At 40.8% G+C, this 13011-nt stretch overlaps 1 protein-coding gene across 14 annotated transcripts in view; it reads left to right on the top strand.

The window, feature by feature from the left end:
• Positions 1–13011, top strand: part of adgrb1a (adhesion G protein-coupled receptor B1a) — a 572033-nt gene that overhangs the window by 436818 nt on the left and 122204 nt on the right. For all 14 annotated transcript variants that reach the window (XM_048528814.2, XM_059646190.1, XM_059646188.1 and 11 more), the window contains 2 exons: positions 5891–6041; positions 10737–10806. In XM_048528814.2, the coding sequence (XP_048384771.1) occupies positions 5891–6041; positions 10737–10806 (221 nt within the window). The remainder of the gene's footprint in view (positions 1–5890; positions 6042–10736; positions 10807–13011) is intronic.

The following is a 13011-nucleotide window of genomic DNA, read 5'->3' as shown; positions in this document are numbered from 1 at the left end:
CGGGTTGTTGCTGTGTAAATGCCACTTGGTAACACTGTTTATGCCACCATCCATCACTGTGTGGATAACAGAGAGAAGACTGATCGGGTACAGAAATTAGAAGCGGGATGAGGTTATTCAGCCCATCAAGCCTGATCCACAATGTGATAAGATCACAGCTGATTAGATGTGACCTTAACTCTGTTTTTCTGTTCGCCCCATAATCCTTGACACCCTTATTGGCTGAAAAAAAGACATGCCGGATTTTGCCTTGAATTTGCTTGATGACACTGACATTGTTGCTGTCTGCAGACTCTGCAGAATTTAGCAGACTAATGACTCTCTTTATTTCAGACTTAATTGGTACTTTTTTTTAAACCATGTCCCCTAGTTCCAGATTCTTCCACAAGATGAAAGACCTGTCGGCATCCACCCTGTCAAATATGTTGTATTTTTCACCTGTCATTCTTCTAAACTCCCAGAAATGTAATCTTCATCTGTTAACATTTCCTCATAAAGTAATCTCTTCATTCCAGGACGCAGGCAAGTGAAGCTTTTCTGAATTGTTTCAGTTGCAGTTATATCCTTTCTGAAGTAAGGGGACCAGAATTGAACATTATGCTCCAGGTATGGTCTGTCTACTGCCCCTATACTGCTGTAGACAGACTTCCTTGCTTTGATACTCAGCATCCTTGCAACAAATAACAGCATTAGATTTTCTTTTCCACTCGCTTACTACATCTGCATACAACCTTTTGTTAAAATTCATGTACCAGACATCCAGATCCCTCAGTAACTAAAGAGATTTGCAGTCTCTATTCATTACAAAAAATACACTACATTTACATCCTTCTAGCCTTTCCACATTAGACTTTTTTTTTGAACAGATGATTTGAGCCATAGATATAGAGCTATCTCCTGCAAACCTATAAACATTTTATGAGGCTTGGTTTTTTTTAAAATAACGTTGGAACAATAGAAGCCGCATGACTGGGTGGAGTCAGGTTCCTATAGAAACGGGGTTTTCGTTTAGTTTTCAGTAGTTGCTGGGGTTTTGAAGCTGCTTTTGGAAGCTGTTATTCCTCTTTCTGTTACAACTAAATGCTGGAGTTCCTTCTGTTGTCAGTATGGCATGCAAAATAATCTATTTTACTGAATTTGCCTTTGCCAAAACGTGTTTATAGGATGCTACTATATTGGTGCTGTTGCTGTTTAGTGGTTGAATAATCTATTATTCTGTTAAATTTTCACAAAGAGTTAAGTTAGACCAATTCTCCTGTCTTTTGTTTGCATTTTAATGATAGGCTAAGAATAAAGTATGTTTTGCTTCAAATCGAGAGGTCTAACCAAACGAATTACACCAGGAATGTAGCATTTTAAATTTGCCTTTCAACAAGAAAATGTTCGGGTCCAGGCTCCCTTCTTGACAAATTTGAAGGGGGTTTGGTCTGGTCCATAACTTGTGTGCATTTGACAACTTGATTTCCTACCCATCTTTGAGTCATTATGAAGCCTACCCTCTGTACCTTTTGCTGGTTTATCGAGTTCATTGATATAGGCACTGATTTTTGTGGCACACCGCTAGCAGCAGTTGCCAATCTGAAAAACACCCATTTATCCATACTCTGTGCTTCTGTTAACTACCCAATCCTTTATCCAGACTTCTACTTCCAATTTTCTTTAATTTTGTGGCATAACTTTTGATGGTTTCTGATGGTGTGTAGGGAAACACAACAGTTAGTCAGTGCTTGACAACATCCCACAAAAGCTAATAAGATAAGTGACCAGTTAAAACAATTTTCTTTGACAGAGGGATAATTGTTAGAATCATAGGTTGGCCTGTTTCTGTGCTGTAACCAGTCTGCCTGTTAAAACTAAACCAGCTCCCTGTAAGTGCAATTTAACTAGTGTAACTCCCACTTCATCACGAAACTTTTAAAAAAAATCTGCGGATGCTGGAAATGTGAAAATGAAATAGAAATATTTGGAGACACCGAGCAGATATGGCAGCATCTGTGGAGAGAAAGCAGAGTTAGTGTTTTGAGCCTTGTGGCCCTTCACTGGACCTGAAACATTGGCTCTGCTTTCCCTCACGAATGCTGAATAACCTTTGGGTTTCTCCAGCTTTTTCTGGATTTTGTTCTGAAAACAACAAATGCTGGATCTCACATCAGGTCAGGCTGCATCCATGGAGAGAGGAAGTAAACATTTCAAGTTTACATGACTCCTCAGAGCTGCTGAAGTCTGTAGGGGGCAGCATTCATGAAAAGGTGGAGGGTGTTGGGGAGGGAAGAGTGCTGGGGGAGATAGTTCAGATTAAGTAATCGGAATGTGAGAGTGGCAGAACAATGGTTTGTCTAGGTACCAGACTGGAAAGAACAGACTGGCATACAGGAAGGGGAGAGAGGACATGATGGCAGAGAATGTAACAAGTAAAACTAAAAGAAAGGGGAGGAATGGGAGTTGGTTCACAATTTGAAGGTGTTGATCTGAATATTAAGTTCAAAAAGTTGTAAAGTGTTTTTTTTTTACCAATTTCTCATCTCCATGCTGCTCTATTGTCAAACTCTGATCCAGTTGCTTGCTTTTGCATAAACAATCCAGTTTCCAATTCCGAATGCACTGAGTGGAGCTGATCGGCTGCCAGCTTCACCTCGTGACAGCTGTTTCTTTTTGTGAATGACTGATTTAATTTGGCCATGGTACAAAGCACAACTGGCCAATTTTGTCAGCTATTCAGAGTGCCTCATCTAATCGTCAAAGTGTCATATTTCTTGACCGTTATTGTGTTTGTCAGGATTCATCTGCATAAGCACCCCATAACAAAGTTATAATGTTGTTTTAATTTAACACTGGTAAAATTGCTGCTGATGGATGGAAGCCTGGTTGGGGCACTGATTGAGTGCAACAAGACTGAACTCTGCCTTGTTTGCCCATTCGGTCTTTTACTTTGTCCATTCCCTCACAACTTTCCTCTGTTTTAAATCTCATACTTGTACCTGTGTGATACACTTGTCATTACTCTGTCATTCCACAGAAAAGAGTGGCATGAACGTTCATAATTTTAAGAAAATATTGACACAAACGTGAAATAAAATCATTGTAACGAAAGATGATGCATATGTTAATGGAATTGATTTTCTGAACAATTGTAAACAATAAGCAAAGGTGTTTTTTTCTGTCTTAATGATTGATAAACTCTCTTGTAGTAATTGGCATCTTGACGCATTGTTTGCTGAAGATAGGCAGGATAGTCTCTTCTTTCGATAGTAAATGGGTGGCATAAAATGGGCATGGAGAATCAGTGAATTCCAACAAATACTGTGAATTTAGTCAGGCTTAAAGTAGCAAAAAAATACTGGGGCAAACTTTGACCGGGCACAGAAGTAGAATTTGGGTGAGTAGCCATTTAAAATGATCATCGATATGAGGAAGCAGCTGTATTTATTTCATATTCCCAGTTCACCTCCAAAAGAATGAAGGAGCAGTTACTAATATCACAATTCATGTATTTATAGCATATAGGCAAATATCCAGTTCAGATTAATGCTGCACTCGAAGGTAATGCTCTCATGATTTTAAATGAGTTAATGTAGCTAACTCAAATGTAAAATAAACTAGCATTGCTGGACCTGAGGGAAAATCTGAGCTAGCACTTTAAATTTATGTTGTTCCTTCATGGCTGCGATGATCTTGCTGCTTGTGATTTCATTGCTTCTGTCTTTTAGCAATATGAATGAACTATTTGATTGTCATTCAGTTTGTTCAGCAACCTGTGGAAAACTCTTTTGTTCTGATTCTTCTCACCCTGTTGGTATAGTATAAATTGGGAACTTAGCACGTGTGAAAAAATTCAGAGTCAAATCTCTCTCAGCCCTCAGCAAGAGCAGTGCATTAAGGTCCATCAGTCCATATTGTAAGTAGATTGAGTTTTGTGATATTATTTAAAACTATATGAGTTCTTGCCATAATTAAGAACAATATTTGCCTACTTACCTAACATTAATGAATTAGTGCATTAGTGAAAAAAGGAAAAATGTCAAGCTGGTCAATCTTGTCGTACTACCTATGCACCCTTTTCCCGTCAAGGATATTTTGAATGGCAGGTCTGGAATTCCTGATCCACAGAGTAGATCTGTTTTTGTAACTGTGAAACTGTTTGAAGAAAATTGTGGCAAATGATTCTGAGAGTTGTATAGCTACTGCCATTCGAGCACTCTAAGATATAGCACCTGCTAGCTGTAGTGATAGCTTGACACAGAGCTCCATTGAAATGAGTTAACTCCTATTATCACACAGCTGCAAAATCACATTGACTCAAATGCATCTAATCCTTGTGCATTGGCAGATTTGCCGCCTGTGGAATTAGGTTTTTTTTATTTGGTGGCCAATTCACTGCATTAGTTTATATACTTGCATTGAATGTGACTCTGTTATACATTAACTCTGTTATACTGACATAAGTGGGAACCGTTGAAACATAACATGATTCAAAAAGAAATTACAAGTTCTCAGTGTAGCAAACATTTCCTTCCTCTCATGATGGAAGCTGCTACAGAATACTTCTGCTTCAGTTCTGAGTTCTGACCATGTTGAATTTTCCAAATATCTCCTCAATAGTGTTTTAAGTTCTTGCTGTGACATAGTATTGATGTATATCAGAATTTTTAAAAATCAGCCTTATAATGCTGATATAATGCTGTAAGAATTGAATGGTAATCATTGTTCTTTATGCATGAAGACTATTCCAAGAAACTTTACAATAAAACCGCTTTTCCATAGGACGTAGTGCTAGTGAATGGATTCTGTGTGAGGACTCAGCAAGGAACTTTTTCACGGGTTTAAGCTGAAATTATAGAATGATAGGTATTCTGTATAAGGGCTGTGCTAGAAATGGAGCAATTATTATTATCTTCCTTCATGGAAGGCTTTTGCAGGGATAAGGTAAAAAGCATATCCTTCTGAATTGTAACGTGTAGAGGGAATGTATGATGCCATCTGTTTGTGAGACCTGATTGAAAATTAGCCAGTCTTCATCTCTTTCTATGTGGAGTCTAAGTGGATCCCAGAGGAAGTCCAGACCCTTCTGCATAAGAGCTCATACTGGGAGTGCACAATCATATGACGGTCTATACAGAGCATTTTAATTGGAATTTAGTAACTTTCTGACAGTGGCTTCAGTGAAGACTGATTGATCCTTTATAGAAGCTATATAGTTGATCCTTTTAAGGAATTAAAAGCAAAGAGCAGCTGATGTGGAGAAATCTGAAACATAAAACGGAAAGTGTTAGAGAGACTGATTAGGTCTGGCAGGATCTGTAGAAAGTAAATCACTGTTCAAGTCCAATGATGCTCCGTCATAACTGTTCCAAACAAAGGTCACTAGATTCAAAACAATGATAACAAAGTGTGAAGCTGGATGAGCACAGCAGGCCAAGCAGCATCTTAGGAGCACAAAAGCTGACGTTCCGGGCCTAGACCCTAGGCCTGAAACGTCAGCTTTTACGCTCCTAAGATGCTGCTTGGCCTACTGTGTTCATCCAGCTCCACACTTTGTTATCTTGGATTCTCCAGCATCTGTGGTTCACATTAACTGTTTTGCTGTGTGCAGATACTGCCAGATCTTCTGAGTTTCTGCAGCAATTTCTATTTTTGGTCCTTTTCAGGATGTGACTTCGCTGGACAATGCACAGTGAGTGTAGGAGAGAGTTCAGTTGTGTTTTGTGATGTTACATAAATGAATACCGAAGAGTTAAAGCTGTGATGAGTGCTGAGTTCAGAGTTGGTTAATTAGTCTTGGAAGACCAAATCAAGACCATGTTTGTGGGGTTTACCAGTACTAGGACAGTCATGTTATCAGATTAATCAAGGAGATCATTTTAAGTGATGTTTTACCTTCTTACTTTACCAGGTAATCTGTACCCTTGTGGCAGCGTTTCTGCATTTTTTCTTCCTCTCATCATTCTGCTGGGTGCTGACAGAGGCCTGGCAGTCATACATGGCTGTCACAGGAAGATTGCGAAATCGAATCATCAGGAAGCGGTTTCTTTGCCTGGGATGGGGTAAGTAGATAGAACCTTACATATCTGATAACCATGGGAAGCACTGTGTTCCTAATCAGTTTTTAAATCCACACCTGTTTCTCCAAGGTTACCCCACTTTCACCGTGTCCTGTACTGATGATCGAACTGTAAAGTTACTGTGCTCACTTTCGAAGGTGCCGTTCAGTTAATCAGGAGTCACGGTTAAGTGCTACAGCAATGCATCTGTTTATTGCTTGTCCAGAAGATGTCATTGGTTTCTTGGATAACTGAGGATGAGGATGACCATTTGTTTCATCTTTAATCTCTTCAAATTGGAGAACAAAATGTTCCTTCAAGAAATCCTAGAAATAGCATTGTAATTGTCTTCAGCTACTCATCAAGCTCATTGATTTTGTTAAAATGTATGAGTGGGCATGAGATGCATGATGCTAACTTTTCTGCCTTAGTTCCCCCTGCTACATGTGGGCATTGATATAAGACCAGTCAAATTCCTTGAACCTTCAATCTTGGTTGACAGAGCTGCCACATGACAGTGAGGTGTTATGGGAAGAACAAGTTCTGAGGAATGCGTCTTCTATACTTGTTCTTCGTATAACTACCTAGCTGCCTCTTGAACTTTGCCACTGATGTTACAGACAGAGATGAGCAAACATTTTTGAAATGCTGTCTCCTCAGCAATCACAACATTGAACAGTCTGTGGGAGCCACCCCTAAGCTCAGGAGATGTATGAAATTTTAGAAATTGTTTTTAGTTTGGTCGCTTCTCAGTTTTGTTAAACTAACAATTGAGTGCTTGTGCTGTATTATTTACAGGAAGAAAATAAAGACTATTATAATGCTATTTCTGGTATTTTTAGAGGAATATTCTACATTTCACAGGAATTTCTTACCAACTGTACAACACACAATGCAACTAATCTTCAAATGTTTTGCAAAATAAGTCAGTTATCCCACAATAATTTATTGTGTGGCTTTGAGAAAAGCATCTGATTTTCAGTACACTCTGCACTCATATGTAACCATTGATCATCCATCCTTTCATGATGAATACAGCTACAACAACAACTGAAATTTCTACAAATATCCAGCTTAAATTAATCCATTGGATGGCAATTCATCTACTGACTTAAGCACCCACTTCTAACCACCAATAAAGTACTGTGCACAAGGTTTGCAAACTCCACTACAACTCACAAAGGTTATGGTTTAGGTAACACTTTCCAAATCTGCAATCTCCCAAGAGTTGGAGGAAGAAGAGCAACAGCTGCACAGGGACGTCATCACCTCTGAGTTGTCCTCAAAGCTACACCTCACCTGATTGGACACATATCACTGACATGTGGGAGCATTGTCGGTGTGTGAAAAGCATGGGTTTATAAAATGTGTGATGCTTCTTTTTAACAGAGGACAAGGTGTAGGCAAAACAAAAGTTCTGACCATGACAGTGATGTCACAGTTTTGAGAATGAATGAACAAAGAGCAGATATTTCGGGCCCTGACATTGGTGGACACAGTAACTAATGGGCATGGCACTTTGCACAATCAACTAACATTCTAATTTACTGACTTCATCCAACGCTGGGGCTGTTTTCCATGAAGCTGGAAATGGAGCTTCCTGCTCCTGAGTTGGCTACTTAAGTACAGTTGAGGCCTATTGACCAGATGTTGGGACACCCTTTCCCACCACCAACCACTACCACTGCCACTGCCACCCACCACTACCATTTCTCCATACCCCTGCCCAAAAGCTGCCTGGAGGTAGCTCCTCAAAGACAGACTGCGGGTGCACCAGGGTCCAGGCAAGTTCAAAGGCCATTCTTTAGCTGTATTCAGCTTCAGTCAGAGGCAAGTCTGGGGAGAGTTCCCCCTCCCATCCTCCAGCACAATGGCTTTTGTGGGTTTTGTTCATTTTAAGCTTTGAAATTTAACAGGGGAGGTTGCGAATGAGTGATCCTATCTATCACTCATCTGCAAAGGTAGCCTACTTACTATTGCTTCTCAATTGGAAGGCTTCCTAATTGGACACTTGAGTCCTCTGCCTAGCTGCTGATTGAGTGTTTTAACAAAATTACAGCAATTGTTCATGCAACACTGTCTTCTGATCCCCATTTGGGAATCACCAAAGCACCTTAGACAGCATGTTCCACACACTTTCATTTAGAAAGTCAAGGGCAGCAGATAAGTGTGAATATCGTCACCTGCAAGTACTGAACCTTGCAGCAAAAGATTGTGCCCAAAGAATCAAATGTCAAGAACTAATCCTGAGGCATTTTAGACTTAGGAACCCTGTGCATTATAGCAAATTTAATCTCTTGTCTGGTTAAGCACAGGATATTATTTAAACAGAGAAAAACTGCAGAAAGCTTAACACAAAGAGACTTTTGTATGAAATGCAAAAGGTTAGCATACAGGTGCAGCAGATAATCAGGAAGGCTTTGTGGAATGTTGGCCCTTGTTTCGGATGGGTTGCAGTATAAGAGTTGGGAAGTTTTCCCAAAACTGTACATCGTACTGGTAAGACCACATCTGGAATATTGAGAACAATCTTTATGATCTTAATTAAGGAAATATTTCATCAGAGCCAATTCAGAGAAGGTTCATGAGGATGATCCCTGGTATGGAGGGATTATTTTATGAGCAAAACAGGTTGGGAACCTACTCACTGGATTTTAGAAGAATGAGAGGCAATCTCATTGAAACATGTAGGATTCTTAAGGGGCTTGACAGGGTAAATATTGAGGGAGTATTTATGGGAGAGTCATGGATCAAGGGGCATAGTTTCAGAGTAAAGGGGCACCAACTGAAGAGTGAGATGAGGAGGAAATTTTTCTAACAGAGAGTTGTGAGTCTTTGGACATCTTGACACAACAGCTGTGGGGGCAGAGTCCTTGTGTATGGTTAAAACTGAGATAGATAAATTATTGGTCAGTCGGGGAATCAAGGGTTATAGGGAAAGGGCAGGAAAATGGACATTAGGAATGTCAGATGAGCCATGATCCTAATGAAACCCAGAGTAGGCATGATGGGCCAAAAGGCTACTCTTGTTGCTATTTCTTATGGTTTTATGTTTTTATAAGGAAAATTGGAAAGCTAAAAGACCATTCAATCCAATGAGCATTTCCCAAATGCCCTGTGATATTGGTAAAAATCTACTTTTTCAGGATTTATCCACCAAAGAACATCTAGGAATAGTTTAAGAAATTATCTGGAAAGGAAGCATTGGATGCTGTGAAGCTGTTTCATGGACACTACAAACTAATGAAAACCCCTAAATTTACTTAATGACTGCCCACCCAGTGGAAAAAAAAACTGATGTTTGAGATTTCGCTTCTTGTAGCTGTTACCTTCAGAATCAAACCAAAATTAACATAAATTGAAAATGAATTAATCCCATGGGAACTGCAGTCATTAAATTGTAGATTGCACTTTCAAAAATGAATACAACAAAGATAGATCTCGCAAAGTAGCCCCCATAACATAAATGGCAGCACTTGCAGTTACAAAGTACTGAAAAACCATTGGTAGAAACAAAAGTCCTTCAATACATTAAGGGCAATATTCTTGGAAAGCAAGTGGATGAAATGATGTTGGGAGTACGTAGGAATGTGAACTTAAGGTTGCAATCAGATCATCCCTGGTCTTATTGAAAGGCTGATCAGACAGAGTGGAAGAAATAGCCTGCTCCTGCTCCAAACCTCAGGAAGAGCTCCAGTTTTTTTTTCCATGCAAGCTTTCACTATTGTTTCTTCTATGGAAACTATTCCAAAACTGCACTATTCCTGTTCTAGCTTCTAGCTTTCAGGCTGTCTCTTAAACTGCTTCCCACCTACCTCTGCCCACAGCTAGCTTACTGTCGATAGTACTGCTAAGATCACCCATGGCTCTGTACTTTTGTTTTGGTTTTAACCGGTTTCTGTCTCTAGAAACATGAGCTCACAGCCCATTTCATAGAAATCTGGTGTTTTAATTTATCTTTTATTTCGGGAATTTCATCTGTGAAAATGCTTTAAGAGCATAGTTCCAATACTTAATAAGCCATTTCCCAACCCATCTGTGAGGATGAACGCTCTTGCATGCTTCACCACTTGTCTCGCACGTTGCCATCAGTGACAATCAAATCAACTTTGGGTGTGAATGATGTGGTTAAAAACCTGAAAACTAATGAGTTGTACAAATGCAATGCAAGATGATGCAATTTTTTTTCCACATGTTTCACTCCTTTCAGATTAATCTTGCAAAAATCAAGCATTAGCGTAATTAGCCAAAGAGTCTCCTTTCTTGCTGTAAAATATTTATGATTGCTGAACATAATTTTGGAGTATTAGTCTTGGTAAGATGAAAACTATCCATATTACCATGCATATTGCATTCTAAGATATATCTAAATAGATTCAGAGATAGTAGGAACTGCCGATGCTGGTGAATCTGAGATAACAAGGTGTGGAGCTGGATGAACACAGCAGACCAAGCAGCATCAGAGGAGCAGGAAAGCTGACGTTTCGGTTCTGGACCCTTCTTCAGTCATTTCTGAAGAAGGGTCTAGACCTGAAACATCAGCCTTCCTGCTCCTCTGATCCAGCTCGGCCTGCTGTGTTCATCCAGCTCTACAACTTGTTATATCTGAATAGAACTGTTTTGCCATAGAGTGCTGTGTTTTTGAAAAATACTGTGCACTTATATGTATGTTCCTACTTTGCCTTTAATTTGTTTTAGGTCTTCCAGCCCTAGTTGTGGCAACATCTGTTGGATTCACCAAATCAAAGGGATATGGAACGGTGAACTAGTGAGTAGGCCATAGCACTCGTGTTTATTGATTTGTTTTGAGAAATATATGCTCATCCTTTAACTGTAATTGTCACCTCGAAGGGAATCATTACAGCTTTTCAGTTCACAAGGGGTTAAACCTGTAGTGAGTACGTGGCACACACTGTTCCTACTTCTCATAAATTGCTGGCCGGACTCTTGTGCGAGTCGTTCATTTGTCCAGCATCAGGCATGTTTTGGACTCCAGAGAGAAAATTCAGTCATGTAAAATTAAAGTTCGGTAACTTCTTTTTGCTTCTTTTAATCTCCTGTGGCTTCAAGCTTCATCATTTAAATATATAACCATGTATATTTGTTCTATTGAATCTTTAAAAACTAAAATCATTGTAATAATACAACAGTTATGACACTGTATCTGTCATGGCCAACTGTTGAAAAAACACTATTATACAGGTTTTGGATATTCATTATACGCTTTATTAAATGGTGATAGTTGGCTTGGGCTGGGAAGAAAACATGTACCGCTCACTCAGCCAAATAATGTGACAACTTGTAAATGATCATGGTAATGTATATGTAACTTAGAAATGTTTGGAAATTTTCAAAAGTCACATCATATACCTAAAAATCACTAGTAGTTAATTCATGATAATAAAATGTGAGGCTGGATGAACACAGCAGGCCAAGCAGCATCTCAGGAGCACAAAAGCTGACGTTTCGGGTTAATTCATAGTTATTTTTCATAGTATTTTAAAATACACAAAAAATGTATATTTTGAGAAATGAACCTTACTAATAGAAAAGAAAGCCTTGCTTTTGTAGAGCACCTTTCCTAACCTCAAGACATCCTAAAACACTTTACAGCCAGTGAAGCTATTGTTGCAATATGGGAATTGTACAGCAACCTGACGTATAGAGCAATGTGAACACTAAGGCACTGGTTTTCATTCTTGGGATTACGTGCTCAGTGTTGACAGAAATCTAGTCAATACGAACCTGACTTTTAAAAATGGACACCGATACTTCTCAGTTTTGGGTGGGTGGGAAGTACAGGCAGGCTGGATTGGGGATAATAAAGTGTGAAGCTGGATGAACACAGCAGGCCAAGCAGCATCTCAGGAGCACAAAAGCTGACGTTTCGGGCCTAGACCCTTCGTCAGAGAGGGGGATAGGGTGAGGGTTCTGGATTAAATAGGGAGAGAGGGGGAGGCGGACCGAAGATGGAGAGAAAAGAAGACAGGTGGCGAGGAGAGTATAGGTGGGGAGGTAGGGAGGGGATAGGTCAGTCCAGGGAAGACGGACAGGTCAAGGAGGTGGGATGAGGTTAGCAGGTAGGAAATGGAGATGCGGCTTGAGGCGGGAGGAAGGGATGGGTGAGAGGAAGAACAGGTTAGGGAGACAGAGACAGGCTGGGCTGGTTTTGGGATGCAGTGGGGGGAGGGGATGACGTGGGCTGGTTGTGTGATGCAGTGGGGGGAGGGGACGAACTGGGCTGGTTTTGGGATGTGGTGGGGGAAGGGGAGATTTTGAAGCTGCTGAAGTCCACATTGATACCATTAGGCTGCAGGGTTCCCAGGCGGAATATGAGTTGCTGTTCCTGCAACATTCGGGTGGCATCATTGTGGCACTGCAGGAGGTCCATGATGGACGTGTCATCTAAAGTATGGGAGGGGGAGTTAAAATGGTTTGCGACTGGGAGGTGCAGTTGTTTATTGCGAACCGAGCAGAGGTGTTCTGCAAAGCGGTCCTCAAGCCTCTGCTTGGTTTCCCCAATGTAGAGGAAGCCACACCGGGTACAGTGGATACATTATACTACATTGGCAGATGTGCAGGTGAACCTCTGCTTAATATGGAAAGCCATGTTGGGGCCTGGGATGGGGGTGAGAGGGGAGGTGTGGGGGCAAGTGTAGCACTTCCTGTGGTTGCAGGGGAAGGTGCCGGGTGTGGCGGGGTTGGAGGGCAGTGTGGAGCGGACAAGGGAGTCACGGAGAGAGTGGTCTCTCCGGAAGGCAGACAAGGGTGGAGATGGAAAAATGTCTTGGGTGGTGGGGTTGGATTGTGGAAGGCGGAAGTGTCGGAGGATGATGCGTTGTATCCGGAGGTTGCTGGGGTGGTGTGTGAGAACGAGAGGGATCCTCTTTGGGAGGTTGTCACGGTGGCGGGGTTTAGGGGATGTGTTGCGGGAAATGCGGGAGAAGCGGTCAAGGGCGTTCTCGACCACTGT

The sequence above is a fragment of the Stegostoma tigrinum genome, chromosome 5 (assembly GCF_030684315.1).
Source record: "Stegostoma tigrinum isolate sSteTig4 chromosome 5, sSteTig4.hap1, whole genome shotgun sequence".
NCBI lineage: Eukaryota > Metazoa > Chordata > Chondrichthyes > Orectolobiformes > Stegostomatidae > Stegostoma > Stegostoma tigrinum.
The sequence above is the reverse complement of the archived record's forward strand: the minus strand, read 5'-3'. Positions and strand labels throughout refer to the sequence as shown.